Raw genomic sequence first — 24,937 nt, 5'->3', positions numbered from 1 at the left:
TGAAGCACTCGGCAGAGATGGTGCTCGGTGCTCGGTGTCGGAGGGCTGGTCGGAGGCACGAAGTTGTCGGAAGTTTTCGGACGGACTCACAGTTGGCTGTGCTCGGGTGCTTCCAGAGGCTGCATCGGGAAGTTTTGCCACGTTGAAGGTTTCTTCCTTCTGCCATCTGCGTGAGATGATGGGCTATCTGGGACTTTGAGACTTTTTTTTACCGTGCCTATGGTCTGCTCTTATCAAATTATGGTATTGCTTTGCACTGTTGTAACTGTATGTTATAATTATGTGGTTTTTTTGGTCAGTTAGTCTTGGTCTGTCTTGTGTTTATGTGATATCATACTGGAGGAACATTGAATTTCCCCTTGGGGATGAATAAAGTATCTATCTATCTATCTATCTATCTATCTATCTATCTAATTTAGTGAGGCAATGAACGAGATGAAATGCATTTCCAAACCTCCCAAATGGTTGATCTCCTCCCATTAACATTTGCCACTTCCACAATACAATATTTTCTATTCGTATATTGCGATAATAATTTATGTAAAGATTCAAGCTTCTTTAACTTTTTATATATTTAAACACTGAACAGGATGTACAAAGTTCGAACCATGTAACACCTGACGTCAGAGGATATTTTGAGTATCGACACTCACAGGTACACTTCAATATATTGAGAAAGGGATGGAGCAGTGGACCCAGAATGAAGTGATAAGCAGGTGAGAGGACGTACAAAGACAGAGAGGATGAGAGGGAGTGGGAGGGAGGGGTGTGAGGTAAATTTGTTCACCGGAGGGGGAAATCGATATTCATGCCATCAGGTTGGGTGGGGGCACCCAGACGGAATATAAGTTGCTGATCCTGCACCCTGAGGGTGGCCTCAACTTGGCAAGGGATGGGATAACACGTCGGAACGGGAATGGGAATCGGAATTGAAATGTTTGGACAACGGGAAGTCCCGCTCGGAGTGGATAGTTCAAAGGTTAATTTATTACCAAAGCAGGTATTCATAAATAACGCTGAGTTTTTTTCTTCTCCAGAGAAGCACGAAACAAAGAAAGCATGAAAGTCGTTCAGAGAGAAAAAAAATGAAACTCCCTCCACACCCCCCGCATCAAAAAGGACGGCATCCCGATCATCAACCCCCAAAACCCACCACTCCCGCACAAAAGGGTAGAAAAATATCGACACCCGTTATAAAACATTCCTACCCGACACAACTGCGGAGGAGCCGGTGTCACCAGTGTCGAGGCGACTGCATCGGGAGCAGCGGACACAATGGGCGACCCCGGAAGATTCACAGGTGAAGTGTCGCCTCACCTGGAAGGATGTTTGGACAACGGAGAGAGTTCGGCCGTCCGGCCCTTTCACTGTGACACCCCGAACTCCACATCAAATCCGTCCAAACGAATCTGGGCGAACTTTAATGACCAATAAATATAATTCCTCTCAGCGATCAGCTGTCTGAGTGATTCCCTGACTCTGAGAGGAAGGGGTATCTATGGTCCATACTGTCAGGGTGTTGAGTTTACCAGGAGACAAAGACTGCAGGGATGAGAGGTTTTCTGTTGACTAATACAATGTGTGTGGACCCCGCTGGCAATTCTGGTGTTGTGACCCGAATCGAGACAAACACCACGCTGCCCATTCCACTAACACGGCACAGCCGGACACATAACAGGGGACTTTACATCTCACAACACTGGATTCCGTGATTAATGTTTTTGTCTCACCGAAAAGTCCATTAACCCTAACCCTGCAATATGGTGTAAAATCCCGCTCCCCATATTAACACGGGTTATACAGACCAAAGAACAAACTGCCGGAGGAACTCAGTGGGTCGGACAGCATCTGTGGAGGGAAATGGACCGTCAACATTTCGCGCCGAGACCCTCCCTCTGGACTGAGAGTGGACGGGAAATAGTCAGAGAAAAGAGGTGAGGGGTGGGGATGGGGCAAGAGCTTGGGAGTGAGAGGTGGATCCAGGTGAGGGGGGAGGTGGAAGGTGAAAATAGTGACAAGGGTGGGAGGTGAGTGGTGGGGGCAACACGGGGCTGCAGAAGATGGAAATTAATTCCATAGAGGATGAACAAAGAGGTTAGAGAGTATTTGTTATAGAGAGTGCAATGAAGATTCACCTGACTGATCCCTGGAGCGGTGGGGTCATAACCTGAAGAAAGATCAAATGTGATAACTCTAAATGTCATTTAGAGAGTCGAGGACTGAGAGGTGAACACATCGAAATGCAAAGCATCTTTACCGGTTGAATCAGGGATCCCAGTCTCTGAAAAAGGGAATGGGAATCGAGCCCGTGACTCTGTGACCTGGGGGTGGAGGGAAAGGGATCGGGGTAGATATGGTGTGGAAAAGTAGACATGTATATGGTGTAAATATGGAATAATGTGGGGAATGCGGCGGATGGGTCGGGCAGTGTGTGAGGGGAGAGGAGCAGAGTCATCGGTTCAGGTCGGAGTCCCTCCACCCGTCACCTGATCCCGTTTCCTGTTCACGTTTTTCTGCAGATCTGCAGCATTTGCGGGTCACTGCTCTACGTGTCCGTGTAGCTTCACCTTTGTCCCCTTCAGACAACGCAGTGAGATCCGGATCAAATAGTTCCACACAATTAGAATAGTTTATTACATTTTTTTCTATTTTTGTACTATATATATACTTATTTTAAATCACAATTGTTAAAATCTTTTGTTAAGAATTAGGTTCTACTGCTACCGCAGACAACGAATTTCATGGCATATTCCGGTGCTATTAAACTTGATTCTGATATTAATATGGGAGACCCACCACCGGTCACCTGATTCCATTTACTGCAGATCGTAATGTGAGATTGAAGCATCTTCCATATATTTGCTTTCCACAGAAATGACAACAGGTCAGTTTCCTTCTGTGGTTCCGGAGCAGAAGCTCAGTCTGTCTAATATTTCCACACAATTAAAGTGGGGAATTTGTTTATTCTCATAACGTACTGAGCTACAGTGAAAATCTTGCCTGATGTACCATCCACACAGATCGATACATTACACAGTTTATTGAGCTCATATACAACAAAAAAATAACTGTAACAAAGCATTATGGCTGCAGAGAAAGTGCAGTGCAGATAGACATATGGTGCAGGGTCACGTCGCTTTGCATTGTGAGGCCGAGTCTATTTTATCTTTCATTTGGCTTATAACTGCAGACAGGAAGCCATCCTTCAGCCTGGTTGTACACCAGGTACACCTTTAAGGCTTTTGTATCTCTCTGCCAATGTGGCAGCGGGTTTGCAGCAAGAATGTCCAGGTTGTGAGGATCTTTGAGTACATAGCCTGCTTTTCCGAGGGAGGGGAAGTGTAGGGAGAGTCCATGGAGTGGAGGCTTGTTTCTCTGATGTTCTCTGCTCTCCAAAGTTCTCTGCAGTTCCTTGCAGTCATGGGCAGAGCAGTAGCCATACAAAGGCATGAAGTATCGACAAGGAGCTCAGAGACCGCGGCCTTCACCCTGCCTTGTGTAGCTGGATCCTGGACTTCCTGTCAGATCGCCGGCAGGTGGTAAGAGTGGGCTCCATCTCCTCTGTCTCGCTGACCCTCAGGACACATAACCCACAGGGTTGTCTCTTTTGCCCTGTCATTTACTTTCTGTGCACCCATGACTTATGTTGCCACCCACAGCTCCAATCTGCTAATTAAATTTGCTCAGAATACTACATTGATTGGCCTAATCTCAAATACTGATAACAATCGATCAAATGCCTCCTGACAAGGTTCAGTCCAAACAAACTTTTCACCCTTCTTCAGGAGATTAATCAGAGGAAGAGCAATAGCAGCAAAGTTCTTACAGAACTTACGATAATATCCATCCATTCCCAGAAATCTTCTAAGAGCCTTCTTAGCAGTCAGAATAGGAACTTGAGAAATTGCCTGGACTTTTGCCTGAACAGGAGCCAACTTGCCTTGACCTACAACATAGCCAAGACAGGTCACAGTGGCATGGCCATATTCACTCTTAGCCAAGTTAACTGTAAGGCTGGCCTGGGAAAGCCTGTCAAACAGCTTCTCTACTGCAGAGATATGCTCGTCCCAAGTGTCACTGACTGTGACTAAGTCATCAATATAGACATCTGTGTGTTCCAACCCTCGAATTACAGAATCAAACGTTCTCTGGAATGTTCCTGGAGCATTTTTCCTTCCAAAAGACAAAACATTGTATTCATACAACCCAGATGGTGTCACAAATGCAGAAATTTCTCTACCTCTGTCCGTCAATGGAACACACCAATACCCTGTCAACAGATCAATCTTTGTAAGAAATTAGCTATTCCAACCTTATCGATGCAATCATCCGCCCTAGGGATAGGATAGGCATCTGTTTTTGTTACTGCATTTACCTTCCCATAATCAGTGCCTCTGAGACCTACTGAATCTGTTTCCACACTTACAACAATTGCTCAGCCAATTTACATTTTCTACGTTCATGTGATATGGGTGTTGTTTAATCAGTTTGGCTTGACCAATATCTGCATCATGTACTGAGACCGTGATTAGCCTGGGAACATCGGGAAATAAATCTTTAAACTTCAGAATTAATTCCTTCAGCTGTTGTTGTTGCGTTGGCTGCAGATGAGACAACTTGTTATCAATGTTTTCTGGAACATCGGAGTTCATTAGTCTAACTGGGACTATGTTTGGCTTGTGAAAAGTCTCAGACGAGTCAATTGTTTCATTCTCAGGGTTGCCAGATTCATATATTTTGACAACAACACTCACAGATGGTGCCTGATTGTCAAAATAAGGCTTTATCATATTTATGTGTACCAGCTGTGTTAGTTTATGTCGGTCGTGTGTTGTAATAACATAATTCACATCATTAAATTGAGAGACTATTTCATACGGTCTATTGAATTTCACCTGAAGTGGATTCGTCAACATAAGGCAAGCACCTTATCCCCCACCTGGTATTTTCTTTCGCAACCTTGCTTATCAAATCAACACTTCATTTTGTTTTGAGAAGTCTTTAAGTTTTGTTTCGCTAGACTACAGAATTGGTGTAGTTTATTTTTGAACTTTAAAACATAGTCTAACAAGTTAACATGTACATCCCCAGCAATCCACCGCTCCTTTTACAAGGTCAAAGGTCACCTCACTCTGCGACCAAATACGAGTTCAAATGGAGTAAAGCCCAATGATTCCTGAACCGACTCTCTTACTGTGAACAAAAGTAAATGTATTCCTTCATCCTAGTCGTTTCCATTTTCAACACAGTATGTCTTGATCATTTCATGTCTTGAGCGTAGAGTAAAATTTTTCTAAAGCCCCTTGTGATTCCGGATGGTATGTAGATGATGTAATCTGTTTTGCTCCCAGTTCATAAACTACCTGCTGGAATAACCCAGATGTAAAATTACTTCCTCGATCAGACTGGATTTCTTGAGGCAAATCGAATAAAGTAAAAAAAAAACTCGGTAAGAGCCTTCGACACATTTTTAGCTTTAATATTTCTGAGAGGCATTGCCTCTGGGAATCTGAATGCAGTACACATAATAGTTAGCAGTGGGGCCACTGGGATGACCTGATTAGGTTTAGCCACAACTTGACAAGTTTGACAAATCCCAGCATTAATTTCTGGTTTACCCTGGTTATCCCTGCTACTCTTTTCGAAACTCTTATTCAGGGTAAACATAACCTTATGAGTTAAAGCAAACTGATCTGCTAATCTAGCAGACTCCTGCATAGTGGCAGCATCATTTCCATCTAAATACATCTTTATGTCATCAGGGACGCACTTTTTGAATTCTTCAATTAAAACCAGCTCTCTCAAGCTGTTAAAATCATCATTTACATATTTATATGTGCACCAGCAGGAAATACACACAAATTTCTCATAAGCAAATTCCATATATGTCTGGTTCACAGATTTCTACAAATGTCTAAACTTTTGCCTGTATGCTTCTGGGACCAACTCATAAGCTCTGAGCACAGCCTGTTTCACTAGGTCATAATGTGTGGTGCATGACCAGCTGGTTAAGGTGTTGAACTAGTGATCTGAAGGTCATGATTTCTAGCCTCTGCCAAGGCAGCGTGAGTGTCTTTGAGCAAAGCAGTGAACCACACACTGCTCCTGCACGTTTATAGCCCAGTGGTGCTGATTGGTGCAGTATAAATAATCAGCTGCTTCATCAACTGTCAAAGCAGAATAGGCTTGCTGAGCCTTCCCCTTTGTTATACTTTATGAGACAATTTTCTGTCTGTTTTTCTGCCTCTCCAGCCTCAAACAGCCTCTGCCTTTCCGCAGCCTCCATCTTTAATTTTTCTCACTTGTACTGGAGCTCAAGCTCACTCGTCTACTTTCAGGAAACACCTCCAACTCCTCCACTTTAAACACACTCTCAGAAACATAATGTTCAGCTATTATCCTCTGCATCTGTGCCCTTCTCATTGTCAATTTCACCTTAGCAAGATGTAACCTTTCAGCAATACTCAACAACTCAACCCTTCTGGCGTCCTCTAATACATCAGAGGTTGGCGCTTCCTGACATCGATCAACAAATTTTCTGCACAGAAATAAATCAAAAGAGATTTCCCCAATGAAATCGATAATTAATCAATCCTCAAATTTGATCATATCCCAGATGCAGGCCCCATTTTGTTATGAACCGTAATGCTTCAGAAACGAACCAGCAGCAATAGACTACTACTGGAGTCTGTTTTTGATGTGAAAACCACAATGCTAATTATATCCACTTATAATATAGTAACTTAGGCAAGTTAAACAACAATTAACAGTGTTATGTGTATGTATGTGTGTAAATATAACTCCCAAACTATTGAGCTCGGGGGAAACAAGACTTGGAGTCTTCAGATGGTAAAGTATGAAAGTTCAGTTCATCCACAAAATAGGTGATGAGAGAGATATTTGTAATTCAGGATAAATGTTGAGAGAAGACTGTTATGTCGAACAGCAAGGGAGATGAGGCTGAGTACAGAGCTATGGTGGAAATCTTGTCACATGGTACGAGCAGAATCATCTGCAGCTTAATGTGAAAAAGACTAAGGAGCTGGTGGTGGACCTGAGCAGGGCTAAGGCACCAGTGACCCCTGTTTCCATCCAAGGGGTCAGTGTGGACATGGTGGAAGATTACAAATACCTGGGCATACAAATTGACAATAAACTGGACTGGTCAAAGAACACTCAGGCTGTTTACAAGAAGGGTCAGAGCCGTCTCTATTTCCTGAGGATACTGAGGTCCTTTGACATCTACCAGACGATGCTGAGGATGTTCTACGAGGCTGTGGTGACTAGTGCTATCATGTTTGCTGTTGTGTGCTGGGGCAGCAGGCTGAGGGTAGCAGACACCAACAGAATCAACAAACTCATTTGTTATGCCAGTGATGTTCTGGGGGTGTAACTGCACTCTCTGGCGGTGGTGTCTGAAAAGAGGATGCTGTCCAAGTTGCATGCCATCTTGGACAATGACTCCCATCCGCTCCATAATGTACTGGTTAGGCACAGGAGTACATTCAGCCAGAGACTCATTTCACCGAGATGTAACACTGAGCATCACAGGAAGTCATTCCTGCCTGTGGCCATCAAACTTTTCTAATCTTCCCTCGGAGTGTCAGACACCCTGAGCCAATAGGCTGGTCCTGGACTTATTTCCACTTGCAAAGATAAACTTATTATTATTTAATTATTGATGGTTTTATATTGCTATATTTCTACACTATTTTTGGTTGGTGCGGCTGTAACGAAACTCAATTTCCCTCAGGATAAATAAAGTACGTCTGTCCGTCTGTCTGTTCTACAGGTTCCACAGTGTTAAAATGAGAGAACAGTTGCTGTAGATTTTATCCGTCATCTTTACAAATCTACATACGAATTTTCACCGAAAGTGACTTGTCATGAGGGGTATCATCTTCAAATGAATGACCACATCACACCCAGGCAAGGGTTAACACATAAGTGGTCTCCATAGGATATCCCAAATCAGATCCACTCCTATGTGTTAAATGAGGTGACAACCACACATTCGATGTATGGTGAATCGATAATTAGCCCACCCTTGTGGGCAAAGGAAAGTTCCAAACAGTGACCCTTGGCCACTAGTTCCCTGGTTTCGATTCTTCCATTTTTCATCCGTCTCCATCTGACTCTGAGTGTCTGTGTCCTCAGTTAAATCTAAACAAACTGCGAGCAATGTAAACAAGCTGCAAGTCAGACTGATTCACCGTCTTAATCTCTCTTAAAATGACAGTCCATATCAAACAAAACCTAGGGATTCATAACAATGGTCACTCCCCACTATGAACTGACTTGTGTTCCAGTATTTGGGATGACTGAGTGAATCCTTTCCCACCGACTGAGCAGGTGAACGGCTTCTCCCTAGTGTGAACTTGCTGATGTCTCTGTAGGTTGGCTGACCGAGTGAATCTCTTCCCACAGACTGAGCAGGTGAACGGCTTCTCCCCAGTGTGAACTCGCTGATGTACCAGTAAGGTGGATGACTCAGTGAATCCTTTCCCACATTCTGAGCAGGTGAAAGGCCACTTCCCAGTGTGAACTTGCTGGTGTGCCAGTAGTTGAGATGACCGAGTGAATCCCTTCCCACACTCTGAGCAGGTGAATGGCTTCTCCCCAGTGTGAACTCGCTGATGACTATGTAGGTTGGATGAGTGAGCGAATCTCTTCCCACAGTCTGAGCAGGTGAACAGCTTCTCCCCAGTGTGAACTGACTGGTGTTCCAGTAGGTGGGATGACTGAGTGAATCCCTTCCCACATTCTGAGCAGGTGAACGGCTTCTCCCCAGTGTGAACTCGCTGATGCTTCTGTAGGGTGGATGAATCAGTGAATCCCTTCCCACAGACAGAGCAGGTGAACGGTTTCTCTCCACTGTGAACTCGCTGATGTACCAGTAGGGTGGATGACCGAGTGAATCCCTTCCCACAGACTGAGCAGATGAAAAGCTTCTCCCCAGTGTGAACTCGCTGGTGACTCTGTAGGGTGGAAGAGTCAGTGAATCCTTTCCCACACTCTGAGCAGGTGAATGGCCTCTCACCAGTGTGAACTCGATGATGTCTCTGTAGATTGGATGACTGAGTGAATCCCTTCCCACACTCTGAGCAGATGAACAGCTTCTCCCCAGTGTGAACTCGCTGATGTCTCTGTAGGGTGGAAGAGTCAGTGAATCCCATCCCACACTCTGAGCAGGTGAATGGCTTCTCTCCAGTGTGAACTCGCTGATGACTCAGAAGGGTGGATGGATTAGTGAATCTCTTCCCACAGACTGAGCAGGTGAATGGCCGCTCTCCAGTGTGAATTCGATGATGTCTCTGTAGATTGGATGACTGATTGAATCTCTTCCCACATTCTGTGCAGGTGAATGGCTTCTCCCCAGTGTGAACTGACTGGTGTTCCAGTAGGTGGGATGACTGAGTGAATCCCTTCCCACATTCTGAGCAGGTGAACGGCTTCTCCCCAGTGTGAACTCGCTGATGCTTCTGTAGGGTGGAAGAATCAGTGAATCTCTTCCCACATTCTGAACAGGTGAACGGTTTCTCCCCAGTGTGAACTCGCTGATGTACCAGTAGGGTGGATGACCGAGTGAATCTCTTCCCACAGACTGAGCAGATGAACGGCTTCTCCCCAGTGTGAACTCGCTGATGACTTTGCAGGTGGGATGACTGAGTGAATCTCTTCCCACAGACTGAGCAGCTGAACGGCCTCTCTCCAGTGTGAACACGCTGGTGTGCCATTAGGTCAGATGACTGAGTGAATCCTTTCCCAGAAATTCAGCAGATCACCAGCCTTTGCCCACAGTGAACTGACAGGTGTGTCCGCAGGTGGGAAGACTGACTGAATCCTTTCTCACACACAGAACAGGTGAATGGCCTTGCCCAGTGTGAACTTGCTGATGTACCTTCAGTTGTGATAAACGAGTGAATCCATTCCCACTGTCTGAGCAGGTGAATGGCCTTTCTCCTGTGTGAAATGACGGGTTGCCAGTTGGTCAAATGACCGAGTGAATCCCTCCCCACAGTTTGAGCAGGAAGGATGGTCGATTGAACCCCTTGCTCCACTTCTTAAATATCTGGACAGAGACAACCAAACTGGTGTGCCGTGTTTGAACTTCCTGGAGACAAACTCCTTCTTGTTTTTAACCTGTAAAAAGATTTACAAAATCCATCAATGGGTGTAGGACAACATTTCAGATGAGATTACTTGAGTTACCAAGGTTTGATCTGGTATCACACTGTTACAGTGAGATTCTACCCAAGTTGGACACAGAAATCATCTCCTGACTGGGCAGAGTGCTGGTATCTGGATTGACCATCAATTCCCTGATGCTGTTCCTGTTTCTATAAGAATGGGGCATTTCTGCCATCTCCAATTTCTACCTTGGCTGAGTTGGAATCTCTCCATTCGTATTATTCCCTGTTCCTGCTGAGTCTATCTTTATTAAATCTAATATATTTACTCAAGAGGATATTGAGTCAGATTCTAATGGTAGATTTTTAATTGTTAAAGGAGTGATTTGTAATAGAAAGGTTGTTCTGGTTAATTTGTATGGTCCTAATTTCGATGATCCTGCATTTTTAAAAAAAAAAATATTTGCTTTACTGCCAGATTTAAATGAGTATATGTTGTTAATGGGTGGGGATTTTAACTGTTGCTTAAATCCTATGATTGATAAGAGCTCAACTAATCAACGACTTCCAAATCATTTTGCGTCAGTTATATGGCCTCATATGGAGCCAGTGATCATTAATGGAGAATGTGTGGAGCAGGTTAAGACCTACAAGTATCTGGGAGTACAGTTAGTCGAGAAGCTAGACTGGACTGCCAACACAGATGCCTTGTGCAGGAAGGCACAGAGTCGACTGTACTTCCTTAGAAGGTTGGCGTCATTCAATGTCTGTAGTGAGATGCTGAAGATGTTCTATAGGTCAGTTGTGGAGAGCGCCCTCTTCTTTGTGGTGGCGTGTTGGGGAGGAAGCATTAAGAAGAGGGACGCCTCACGTCTTAATAAGCTGGTAAGGAAGGCGGGCTCTGTCGTGGGCAAAGTACTGGAGAGTTTAACATCGGTAGCTGAGCGAAGGGCGCTGAGTAGGCTACGGTCAATTATGGAAAACTCTGAACATCCTCTACATAGCACCATCCAGAGACAGAGAAGCAGTTTCAGCGACAGGTTACTATCGATGCAATGCTCCTCAGACAGGATGAAGAGGTCAATACTCCCCAATGCCATTAGGCTTTACAATTCAACCGCCAGGACTTAAGAACTTTTTAAAAGCTATTATTAATGCTTTTTGAGATAGTGATTTAGATGCATATCATATTTTTTACTGAGTTAAGTATTGTATGTTATTAGTTTTGCTACAACAAGTGTATGGGACATTAGAAAAAAAGTTGAATTTCCCCATGGGGATGAATAAAGTATCTATCTATCTATCTATTAACTCTTTTTTGACCAATTTTGGGTTGATCGAATTATGGAGGCATTTACACCCTGATAACAGAGAATATTCTTTTTTTTTTCCATGTTTATAAAATATATTCAAGGATTGATTATATTATAGTTGATCCCTGTCTTTTGCCTAATGTTAAAAACTGTGAATATGACGCTATTGCTATACCTGATCATGCGCCTTTGAGTTTGTCCTTTGAATTTGACGATGACATTTTTGGCCGTCCACCATGGCACATGTCTCAGACTTTATTGCAAAGCTCTGACTTTATTAGTTTTATCGAAAGCCAGATAAAATAATTTTTTACTTTTTAATGATATAGGAGGTATGTCTAAATTAATTATATTGGATACATTCAAAGCATTTTTATGTGGTCAGATTATTTCTTATTCAACTAAACTTAAAAAACAGACTAAAGCAAAATTAGATAAAATTTCAAAACAAATTAAAGATTTAGATAATATCTATGTGACTTCCCCTAATATTGACATTTTAAAAAAGGGTGGAACTTCAATCATAATATAACCTATTATTAACTCATTCAATTGAAGGTTATCTACTTAAGATAAAGACCCAATTTTATATGTTTGGAGATAAAAATAATAAACTACTTGCATCTCAATTAAAATCAGCTGGAGCCAAGATGCAAATTTTGAAAATTCGTAGAAAAGATGGCACCCTGGCTCGGGATTATGAAGAAATTAATAAGATTTTTCAAGACTTTTATACTGAACTTTATAAATCTCAATGTCCAGTGGACTCTTCTGAAATGACTGTTGTTGTTGTTTTTTTTTACGAACGATTGCTTTTCCTAAAATTTCTGTTGAGGATCAAAAAATTCTGGATGCCTAAATTACTGAATCCAAAATTCATAAAGCTATTTTCTCAATGCAATCTGGTAAGGCCCCAGGACTTGCTGGTTATCCTGTAGAATTTTACAAAAAATTTGGAAAATTGCTTTCTCCATATATGTTGGAGATGTTTAAAGAATCTTTTGTGAAAAGTGATTTACCCTCTACTTTTTATGAAGCTTCTATTTCTTTAATTCTCAAAAAGGATAAAGATCCTTTTGATTTTGCCTCATACAGACCTATTTCATTATTGAATGTTGAAGCTAAGATTCACTTAAAGATGATGGCCAATCCGTTGGAGAGTATTTTGGGTAAAGTCATTTTTAAAGATCAAACAGGCTTTATAAAGGGTCATTTTTCTTTCTCAAATGTTCGGAGATTATTTAACATTATACATTCACCTTCTTCTAAAACTCCACAATGCCTTATATCTTTGGATGCTGAAAAAGCATTTGATTGAATCGAATGGAAATATTTATTTAATACCGTAGATTCCGGACTACAGAGCGCACCTGATTTTTAGCCGCTGGCACTAATTTTAGAAATAAAATCATTTTTTTAAATGTAAAGGCCGCACCGGATTTTAGGCCGCAGGTGTCCCACGTTGTAATATGAGATATTTACACAGAAAGATATTACACGTGAGGATTTTTTTAACTTTTAATTAAATCCATATGGTAACAAAAACAAATACATATTGCAAATGCTTTTTTTCGAACCGTGCCCGTACGCGGCTACTTTTAAATATACGTTGCGTATACTTCTTTACTGAACAACATTCCAATATCTCCTAACGACTGGTAAAAAATATATATACTGCAGCCTACCAGGAAAAGTTATTGATACCTTTAACTTAAAAGCAGAGTTCGCTCGGATCCAAAGCCGCTCGCGTAATGCCGCTCCCCCCCTCCTTTCCGTTTCATCGCAAACGGCATTTAAAAGCAGATTTCGCTCGGATCCAAAGCCGCTCCGCCGCTCGACCCCCTCCTTTCCGTTTCATCGCAAACGGCATTTAAAAGCAGATTTCGCTCAGATCCAAAGCCGCTCGCGGAATCCGCTCCCCCCCTCCTTTCCGTTTCATCGCAAACGGCATTTAAAAGCAGATTTCGCTCGGATCCAAAGCCGCTCCGCCGCTCGACCCCCTCCTTTCCGTTTCATCGCAAACGGCATTTTCCCACAAGACGCCGCGAAACCGGGTGTGTCGTCATAGCATCCCGCGATGTAGTACAGAAAACAAATATAGTTTAAACTAAGAGGGTAGGTAGCACAATGCTTCGAGTGTTTTCCATGTTGATGAGGGTGAGTACAAATGACTGATTTACGATAATTTAATTGTGAAAGTGCGCTTGATTTATCGTACAATTTCATTGGACCTCTGTGAACTACTCATCAATTTTATTGGTCTACTGTTACGAGGCAAAATGTTTACGAGGCGGCATGAAAAAAACCTTGCATTAGCCGCATCGGATTATTGGCCGCAAAGTTCAAAGCTGTTCAAAATGTGGGAAAAAAGTAGCGGCTTAAAATCCGGAATCTACGGTACTTTAGAAAAATTTTGTTTTTGTATTAATTTTAATAATTGGATTAAAATGATATAGAAAGCTCCTATTGCTGTTGTCACTAATAACTGTAGGTCTCCTTTTTTCAGCTATCACGGGGACAAGCCAAGGTTGCCCATTAAGTCCTTTGTTATGTAACTTAAGATTAGAGCCCCTTGCTATTGCTCTTTGTGAAGCCGAAAATATTCATGGGATTTTTGTGAATGAGACCATACACAAGATCTCTCTTTACACTGATGATTTATTGATATATATATCTAAGCCTGAATAATCTATTCCTGCTTTGCTAAAATTATATGACAAATTTGGAGACCTTTCAGGATATAAAATAAATTTTAGTAAAAGTGAATTACTTCCTTTAAATGAATCTGTCTCTATATATGATAATATTCCTTTTAAAGTTATGGATTCTTTTAGATATTTAGGTGTTATAATTACTAAAAAATATCAGGATCTTTATAAAGCCAATTTTCCTCCTTTAGTGGACTTTTTAAGATTTGTTTTTACAAGAGTGTTTAATGTCTTTTTCACAGTTAATGGACAAATATGATATCTCTAATACACATTTTTCAAATATTTACAGGTTGGGAATTTTTTACGTGATTTTTTACCAATTTACCCCTCAGCCTGCTCTTTAAATTTGGCTTATGCTATTTTTCAGTTTAAACCTTTTCAAAAACAATTCATAGCAATCCTTTATAAACAGTTAATGAATGCTCGCATGTCGCCTAATGATAGGGTTCAACGCACCTGGGAAGTACAACTTCAACATTCACTTTCAGATAATCAGTGGAGTAAAATTTATTATTTAGTCAATAATTCACCTATCTGCACACGCCATATCTAAATTCAGATTAAGATAGTACACAGGGCCCATATGTCCAAAGATAAATTGGTGCATATTTTTTCTAATATAAGCCCTATTTGTGACAGATGTAATGCAGAAGTGGCTACTCTAACTCATATGTTTTGGTCATGTGTAAGTTTAAACAATTTTTGGAGGGATGTGTTTGGAATATTATCTAAAGTTATAGATGTGGATGTTCAACCTAATCCACTTACAGCAATTTTTGGGATTATTCCAGAGGAAGCAAGCAAAGTGTCTGCTTCCGCCCAACAAAACTTTTATATTTATTTCAGAATATTCCTGTTTTTGTTTACTAAGAAGTTATTTGATCGGATTGATTCTATTATTCTATCTTTTATTTGGGATAATAAAAGACCAAGAATTGGTAAATGTCATTTGCAAAAGTTGAAAAAGGATGGTGGTCTCACTTTGCCTAATCTATGAATGTATTATTGGGCTGTTAACTTCTGGTATGTCCTTCTGGTTATATTGGGTTGATAGGAATGAACAGCCAATCTGGGTAGACCAGGAACTGAGAGCTGTGAAACAGTTTTATTTAACTTTGTTATTAGGAGTTACTCTACCTATACAATTAGCTAAAGTTGCTAATTTAAACCTATATCCTGTGGTTAAGCACTCTTTACAAATTTGGAACCAGTTCCGCAATTTTTTTTAATCGTAAAAAAGTTAAACTTTGTAGTATAATTTACCATAATTACTTTTTAAACCTTCTTGGAGTGCTCCAATTTTTTTTACTTTGGGAAAATAAAGGTATTAATTCTTTTTTGGATTTATTTAAAGAAGGCAGATTGATGTCTTTTGAACAATTTGTCGATAAGCATTCTCTCTTATATTCAAATTTTTTACAATATCTTCAAGTTAGACATTTTTTACAAAAATATTTAAGTAATTTTCCTTACATATTGGAGGCTGATTTGTCAGATACTATTATGAATATGAACCCCTTGTTGAAAGGTTCTATTGGAAGAATTTATCATTTATTATTACAAAGGGATAAGCGTCCTTTACTTAAGATTAAACAGGATTGGGAGAAGGAACTCAATTTCCCTTTTATATGGGAGGATTGGACATGGATTCTGAAGCTGGTTAACTCTTCTTCGATCTGTGCTAGTCATTCACTGATTCAATTTAAAATTGTACATTATTACCATTTGACGAAGGAGAGACTTCCAAAAATATTTCCCAATGTTGACAAGTATTGTGATAGATGTAAAAATGAGATAGCCACACTGACACATATGTTCTGGTCTTGTCTATATTAAAACAGTTTTGAAAGTCAGTCTTTTCGACAATTTCTAAAGCACTCAGAATCAATTTACAACCTAATAAATTGACTATGCTTTTTGGAATAATTCCTCAAAATATCCATGGTATTTCTGTGTCTGACCAACATGTTTGTTACATTGATAGCTAGGAGGGCCACCTTGTTGAAATGAAGGATATATCAGCTCCTACTTTGTCACAATGGCTCTCTCAGGTGATGCTGTGTCTTGGAGAAAATTAGAAGTCGAACCTTTGTACCTTTATTTGATTTTGAGAAAAGATGGGGATCATCTGCTCATTATTATCATTTCAGTTAACTGATATATTTCCTCCACGATCTAAATGTAAATTTTTTTGATATATCTTTTCTTTCTTTTTGGTGGTTTGATGTTTATTTTTAGAAGCTTTTTGTATGACGCTTGGCTCTGGGGTTGTACCTCCAATGGGTTTCTTCTTTTTTCCCCTCACTTTTCTTTTTAGTTTAATTCACAAAATTTTCAATCCTCAAGATAATTTCCTCTTTTATGAGGCATTGTAAGTGTTGTTACTTCGATGCACTTGTGCTATTTTTGAATAATAATAATAATAAAAAGATATGAAAAGAATATTAAAGGTGAATATGTTCAGTGGGAAGGAGGATGCGAGCGGGCTATATCTGCGGATCAGAAATGGGAACAACAACCTACCAAGGGACAGGTGGGGACAGCAACCCGTTTAGAAATTGACAAGCAAAGATGCTTCCTACCATGAGTACCAGCCCTCAGGAAGAGCCCAATGTAATATTGACAGTTGCTGCTATTCCAGTTCCGTTTATGATTGATATGGGGACAACTACAACCACTCTCAATCGGGAAATAGTATCGGAAAAGGGATTGCAGTTATCAGACGCAACATTCACTCTGTCTGGATTTAAAGGCACGGAACGTACGTATTCACATAACAGTCGGGGGTGTAATCCAGCAGGGAGAGACTTGCTCTGTCTGTTGGAAGTTGAGATTCTCTGCACAGGCAATGGTGTCACCCTGTGACAGGTGAACAACTGATAGCTTCCCCAATTTCCGACCTCCCAGTGGTGGGCATTTAATCTGGACTCCACTGCGTCTGAACCCCTTCTGCCAGTGGTCGACCCCCATGTGACTCTGTGCTGTGACATTACGGGGTGCTCAGCTGAGGAAAGTCAATATTATGCACCCCTCGAGGGACAGAATTTCCCAGTCATGATGATTGGAGAGATCCCCAATCCACTGTTAGTGTTTGCCCTGGGTTCAAGCCAAAGAGCCCAGAGTTCATTGCCTACACCTTGCTGAAACAAGCCTCCAGCACCGAGGGAGACTGGCAAGACTTGGCTGCGGTCCAACTCCGATACTGGAAGGAGTCTGAGGTGAAGGCGGGACATTTGGTGAGACACACTTTTAATATTGACCGATCCCAAGACGCTGTACCCCATCTCTGAGCAAATTCAGGCCATGAAGTCAGTCGCACCAACTATCCCCCTGTCCGGATCACCGTGAAGGAAGGACAGACTCTCCCATCCATTCTGCAATATCCCCCTCTAGCCCGAAGCAATTTTATGAGGATGGAAGCTCTTTTGTGGATCCAGCAGGGAAACGATGCGATAGTGACGGACAGTGAAGTAATTGAGCAGGCCTCTTTTGAAGCAGCTGTCTCCGCCCAGAAGGCTGAGCTGTTTGCTCTGACTCGTGCCTGTATCCCAGCAACAGACTAAAGTGGGAACGTTTACACAGACTCCCGTTATGCATTTGGAATTGTACATGACTACGGAGCTCTCTGGGAACATGGGGATTCCTGACTTCCTCTGGCCATCCCATTAGTAATGCCACCATTGTAAACAACTTACTCACCGCTCTGCAGCTACCTCGCGTTCTGGCTGTTATTAAATGTGCGGCCCACACACGCATGTCCGACTGTGTCACTAAACACAATACTCTAGCAGATCAGACAGTGAAAAGTGCGGCACAATCCTCAGTAGTTGTAGCCTCCTCACGTTCCCGTCAAGCAACCCTCCATGACTAAAGCAGAAGGGGTTTGCCGGACATGTGGGAGGTACGTAATTTTCAGGGGGACGCCTCTGAGGAGGAGCACAAACTGTGGTCCCCGATGGGGTGCCAGAAAGACCCCAACCTAGGTTTTTGGATCACCCCAGTGGGACAGGTTTGTGTTCCTACACAGTTTTTACCAATATTGGTTGATTATATACATAATTGTACACACCTGGGAAAGGAGGGAATGGTTGATAACCTGTACCCTGCACACCAGGTGCGACTCCCTTGACAGGTGGATCCTTTTCTGTGTCTACAAGTTGATTTTTTTGAATTGCCTAGAGTACATTGCTATAGATACTGCTTAGTTATTATAGATGTGTTTAGTAGATGGATTGAAGCTATTCCAACTACCATTAATACCGCTATGACTGTTGTGAAGGTATTGTTATGGGATATAATTCCCAGGTACGGCCTGCCAGAGATGCTGAGCTCTGACAATGGCCCACACTTTGTGGTGAAAGTAAACGAAGGGGTATGTAACGAACTAGCTATCCAGCAACAATTCCACTGTGTACACCACCCATGGGCCACTGGCAGAGTGGAAAGAGCCAATGGCACTCTGAAGAGTAAACTGGCCAGACCAGCAGCGGAGACTGGACTCACTTGGTTGAAGGCCCTACCGTTAGCCCTATTCCACGAGGGTTACCCCATAGGGGAAAGCGGGGTTGTCACCAGTTTAAAACATTTATGCATGGCCCATGAGAATATCCTGGGGACCAAGACCTTGTGCACCATTGCTCCCAGAAAGCCTACCAGCAAAATTAGATATTGGAAGAGATGGGGAAATAAATATGCCAACTAACCAAAATTTTCCAAGCGTTACATTCATAGGTATGACAGGCTTACAAGGAAGAGAACTACCCTGCAGAGAGGAGTGACTATCCCACCATAGAACCTGGGAATTTATCCTGATCAGGAACTGGGATTGAGGGAAACTCAGACCTCAGTGGAGAGGACCATATCAAGTGTTACTGACCACTCCGACAGCTGTGAAACTGAAGGGGCAATCTCGGTGGATACATCGAACAGACTACAAATGTGTTACTGAAGGAGCTGAGTAGAAGGACTCTCTCGGTATAAAGGAAATTGTATTGGTTGATAGTAGAGAGTGATGAACCTCTCGGTTTCTTGCCTTGGACTGTCATTTTGAGAGATAGTGCCTGAGTGACGTCAGCCGCCAGTTTTCTCGGCTCCTGTTTGAATCTTACAAAGAGAGAGAGAGGGGGCTGGAACTATTTGACCATGCAGCGTGTTTACACTTGCTGGCAGCTTGTGTTCACATAGCTCACAGTTTGTTTTATTTAAGCAAGGACACACAGTCAGCCGGAGAGAAAGAAAGAAGATGTAAGGTTCGAAACAAAGGACCTAGTGGCCAAAAGTCACTGTTTGGACTCTCCTATGCCCACAAGGGTGGGTTAATTATTGATCCATTGTATACTGAATGTGTGATTGTCACTTTGTTTGATCCACTGGAGTGAATCTTTTAGTTTGGGAGTATCCTGTGAGGACCACTTGTGCTAACCCTTGCCTGGGTGTGGTAATTCACTTGAAGAGGTACCCCTGTGACCAATCACTGTTGGTGATAATTCATATAATCCATAAGGGGAGTTTGTTGAAGTATCCCGTGGCTACCACTTTTGTTAACCCTTAGCTGGATTCGGGTGTGTTATGTGGTAACCACTTGTGAGAAGGGATATTCTGTGGAAATCACTGTTGGTAATATTTTGTGTGTTGGATCTGGATTGGGAGTACCTTGCGGAATCTACCTGTGTGTTAACCCTTGCTTGGGTGGTAGATCCTTCTGAAGACAGTACTCCTCTGATAAGCTGCTTCTGGTGATAATTTGTATGTGGATTTAGAACAACGACGGATAAGACCTACGGCGACTGTTATCCCGTTTTACCACCAAGGAATTTGTGGAATTCAACATAATTGCCTTCTCTCGACATTCACCTTGGATTACAAATATCTCTCTCTCGTCATTTATTCCATGGCTGAACTGAACTTTCATGCTTCACCATCTCAAGACTTTGAGCTTGTTATTCCCTGAGCTCAGTGGTTTGGGAGTTATATTTACACATATGTGTACTCATAACACCTTTAACTTTAGATTATTTTGCTTAAGTTGTTATACAAGTAGATACTAATAAAGACAGTGCTTTTAACATCAAAACTAGACTCCAGGTCTTGTCTATTGCTGCTGGTTCATTTAAACCATTACGGGTGCGTAACAGTGGTGTTTGTGTTTATGTCTTTGAGAGGGCTCACCCCAGCATCCAGTTACGATCTTTCTGTCTCTGTCACACTTATGTCAAACGGGTAGAACTAGGGGCCCTGACAGACACAGTGTTTTGACAGATGTATCTCAGGCCCCCAACAAACGGAACTTCCTACACTGAGAAACATGCATCGTGGCCATACTTGCAGGTGCCCAGCAACGGAGAGGAATAACTGAGACTGAGCGATCTTTGATGATCGCTTTTCTCTCCTATGGAGTAGCCGGGAATTCACGAGAGATAATCAATTTGGCTACAAGCACTTGAGGAGCTGGCCACAATACTGCAGGGGCCCTGACAGAAACACAGGCCCAAGTAACAGAAATATCCACTGAAATGATTGCAATGCGGCAAACAGTCGTACAGAATCGTACGGCTTCAGATTTTATCCTAACTGAGAAGGGGGAACCTGTGGTATTATTGACACAGAATACTGCACCTATATCCCTGATGAGTCTAATAACATTACATCCCTCTCCGAGCACACTGCCTAGGAGATTGACAGCATCAAGAAAGTAGGGCAGGATTTACACGGGTTCACTGAAGGGTAAAAATGGTGATCTTCGAAGGCCTGTTTGGTAATATGTGGGGCATAATATTGCATTATGTCCTAATAGTTGTACATATCATTGTTATAGTTACTGTTGTATGCCATTTTTACCCACTGAGAAGTCAAAGCTGTACTCGGTTGCTTTCTCTGTAAAAAATTTACTGTTTTATTGCTCATGTAACGATCAAAAAGCAGGGAATGATGAAATATGGTTTAACACTTCGTTAAAAAATAGCAGCCTGTTTTTCTGAAAGAAACTGCTGATGATCAATAGATGTACTAAGCCATGCTGAGCCATATTTCTTCTTGAGGGTAGCTATCTAGGGTTTCAGGCTATCTAGGGTTTCAGGATGCTCATCGCCTTGTGTGTTCATGCGCAGAGATAGGGCAGCTTTAGTCTGTTCTGTGTGTGTAAGCCATTATGACTGTTTTGTAATTTGTCTTTAGGGGCTCCAGCCTGTCATGTAGTAAATAACTTTGGCTCCAGCATGTCTTGTGTGGGGAGTACCTGGACGGATATATCTGTGGTGGAGGGGAATTGTTAGTCAGTGGATTGGGCAGGAACAGTCATTGACGGTTCCTGTTTGAGCGACTAACTGAGTAAGCCCCAGATACTTGGAAGAAAGAGTTTGTACTTATACAGTCTATGAGAGGCTCTCTCCGGATTCGACTTCCACAAAATGGGAGTGGTTTTAAAGGGCTGGGCTGCTGGAAGCACATTACCAGACCTGGAGTGATTGCAACTGGGTCTGACAGAGGCATAACTGGTTCTTCAGGGCACATTCAGTCTCACTCCAACTATTTCCTACCTTCCTTTGTACAGGTATGTAATGTCTAAAGGACCAGTGTTTGAGTAAATGAGACTCACCAAACTTTCTCCTGACTTAATCACTGGAATCTCCGATTCAGATGGGTTCTCTCCAGTTGATGCTCTCAGTCCTCGGGCTGGTTCACTTGTTGCTGTTCCTTCATCTTCAGTTGTGGTTTTTCTTCCAATAAATCTCTCACTGGAGGTCTAACGTTAACATGAAAGATAATGAAGCACATTAACAATAAAAAGCAGAACCAAACATTTCTGCTTAATGTTAGTAAGAACAAAACTCACTGAAATTTAAACATTGAAGGCAGATATAATGATCTCAGTGAACAATCTTTTATTGTCCCTCACATGACACAAAAGAATATGGGATAAAAAGGAGCCATCATTCAGTCATGGTAAGACATAAGGAACAGAATTAGGTGATTTGATCCATCTGATCTGCTCCACCATTTAAACATGGCTGGTTTTTATTCCAACACCATATTCCTGCCTTCCTCCTGTAACCTTGAAGCTATTTAGCAATCTTGAATATATTAATCTCTGTCATAAATATACCCAAATCACAGCCTCAACCAACCTCTGTGGCAACAAATTCCACACTTCGGACACCTAATGCAAAAAAAAAAATCTCAACTGAATTTTAACGGGAAGCATCTTTATTCTGAGACCGTGCTGTCAGATCACAGGCTCTCTGTCTAATGGAAACATCCTCTCCATGTCCACTGTATCCAGGCTTTTCAGCATTTGGTAGGTTTACTTAACCATACATCCCCCCACCACCCCTCTGAACTCCATTGAGCACAGGCCCAGACCCATCAAATGCTCCTCACACATAAAGCCGATCACTCCTGAGATTATTCATGTGTACCTCGTTAGCAACAACTGTACTGAAAATATTTCCAGCAATAACAGACAAGCTGGTTCCAGGATAATTGACAGGGAAAAGTTGTGCTTTATTTACTGTTCTACTATCACAGATCGAATCATTTCAATTTCCAGGTTAAATGTAATAAAAAGAAGGTGGAATTACCAGAACTGCTCAGCAGGTAAGGAACAGCTGCGGGGAGGGGAACAAACTTTACAATTCAGGTTAATGACGTTTCGTCAGAATGACTTCAAACATTTAGTTTTTAGTGCAGATCTCCAGCAACTTGAGATTCTGCCTGATTTCCACCAAATGACAGACTGGTGACAGTGAGGGGTGGGGGAATTTCCAAACACAGTTTGAACGCCAGACTCACGGGTCTAGTCCTACTGTTGTAAACATGGAAAAGCCGGTCCGGAGACGTCAGAACACACCACAGCTACTGAATTAATGATACATACTACTGTATAAAAGATTCGAAAATGACAGAGTTAGAAGAAACAACAAGAACTTTGCCATATATACTTTGACCATCACCAAATTTTTATCAACACACCATAGAAAGTTTCCCATCCGGACACTTCACGCTTTGCATGGTAACTGCTCCGCCCGTGACTGTGAGGAACGGCAGAGACCTTTGGATCCAGATCAGCACATCACAGAAACCATCCTCCCCACTAGACTTCCCAGTCCCTCGGTAAAGCAGTCAGTGAAATCAAAGATCCCCACAACCTGGGACGTTCTCCTTTCTCACCCACCCCAGTCCGGGAGAAGACACAACAGCCATAAAGCTCCAGGACAAATGTGAGGAGCCTCAGGAAACGAGGCGAGTTCGGGGAAGTTAATGAGACTCAGCGGCCAAAATCACACCACGTGATCTTGCGTCACAAAGCGGAGGGCGGGGCGAATCTGCGGCACACAGCCTCACATGACCTGTTGGCGGGACTTCCATTTCAATTCTGAGGAAATAGACAGCCTGGGCTCCTGGTTTGAATCGTTCAATGCAGATTATGTGAAGGGGACACATTTCTGACGAGCCCAGATAACTGGAAAATAAATGAGTAACTGGCCCTCAGTTCGGGGCTCACGGCCAACATCGGATCTTCCCGCTCGGGATCGGTCTCAATACTCACCGATAGGAAAGTGATATCTTCGGTCAGCAGACAGGGATGCTGACCGTGGAGACGAAAAGCCTTCCCCGTTCACACAGCCGACCCACTTCAGCAATGAGCAGAGAGGAAAACACCGTACACCCGGAGAAGCTGGGCATGCGCGAAGCGATCGCTTCGGTGTCCGGAGGGCGGGGCCTCGGAAACAGATGCTGCCCATCTACGGTTAAATGGGAGGGGCAAATGAATCACGTGACGGCTTTGGTCTCCCACCCCCCAGACTGAGAACCAGCTATCCACTACTCTGTGGACAGAAGTAGATAGATAGATAGATAGATACTTTATTCATCCCCATGGGGAAATTCAACTTTTTTCCCAATGTCCCATACACTTGTTGTAGCAAAACTAATTACATACAATACTTAACTCAGTAAAAAAAAATATGATATGCATCTAAATCACTATCTCAAAAAGCATTAATAATAGCTTTTAAAGAGTTCTTAAGTCCTGGCGGTTGAATTGTAAAGCCTAATGGCATTGGGGAGTATTGACCTCTTCATCCTGTCTGAGGAGCATTGCATCGATAGTAACCTGTCGCTGAAACTGCTTCTCTGTCTCTGGATGGTGCTATGTAGAGGATGTTCAGAGTTTTCCATAATTGACCGTAAACTTGCCGCTCACATATCCTCTCACCTTAAATGTATTAGTCATTTCAACCCCCAGGAAAAATATATCGTCTGTCCACTCTATCTATTCCTCTCGTTATCTTACAAACGTCCATCCAGTCTCACCCCAGCCTGCGCCGCTCTGGAGAAAACAACACAAGTTTGCCCAGCCTCTCGTTATAGCTCATGCCCTCTAATCCAGGCAGTGTCCTGGTAAACCTCTTCTGCGCCCTCTCCAAAGCCCCGACATCCTTCCGAGAATGGGGGCGACCAGAACTGTATGAAACACTCCAGATGTGGTCTAACTAGTTTTATAAAATTGTTGTTACGAAGTGTGACGTTTTAGAAACGAACCAGCAGCAATAGAGTTCACACTGGAGTCTGGTTTTGATGTTAAAGCCATTCTCTTTAGTAGTATCGACTTATAATATAGTAACAACGAAATAAAGGAAAGTTACCAGTGTTAAGTGTATATATGTGTAAATATAATTCCCAGACTGTCGAACGTGAGGGAACAAAGCTCAGAGTCTTGAGATGGTAAAGTAGGAAAGTTCAGTAATCCACGGAATAAATGATGGGAAAGAGATATTTGTAATCC

The 24,937-nt window shown here is 42.3% G+C and overlaps 1 protein-coding gene across 1 annotated transcript; it reads right to left on the bottom strand.

The window, feature by feature from the left end:
* Window positions 1-8,034: 8,034 nt before the first annotated feature.
* Window positions 8,035-23,723, bottom strand: LOC140720611 (uncharacterized). The gene is made up of 3 exons (XM_073035439.1): window positions 23,699-23,723; window positions 21,749-21,895; window positions 8,035-10,143 (listed from the first exon to the last, which is right to left on the bottom strand). The coding sequence occupies exon 3, from the start codon at window positions 9,735-9,737 to the stop codon at window positions 8,277-8,279; it is 1,461 nt and encodes a 486-aa protein (XP_072891540.1). The 5' UTR covers window positions 9,738-10,143; window positions 21,749-21,895; window positions 23,699-23,723; the 3' UTR covers window positions 8,035-8,276.
* Window positions 23,724-24,937: the final 1,214 nt, after the last annotated feature.

This window comes from Hemitrygon akajei, unplaced genomic scaffold (genome assembly GCF_048418815.1).
Source record: "Hemitrygon akajei unplaced genomic scaffold, sHemAka1.3 Scf000045, whole genome shotgun sequence".
Lineage (NCBI taxonomy): Eukaryota > Metazoa > Chordata > Chondrichthyes > Myliobatiformes > Dasyatidae > Hemitrygon > Hemitrygon akajei.
Note: the sequence above shows the minus strand (reverse complement) of the source record. Positions and strands in the feature narration are given on the sequence as shown.

Coding starts and splice junctions, on each gene's coding strand:
- LOC140720611 (XM_073035439.1), bottom strand. CDS start 9,737: ATGGCACACCAGCGTGTTCACACTGGAGAGAGGCCGTTCAGCTGCTCA.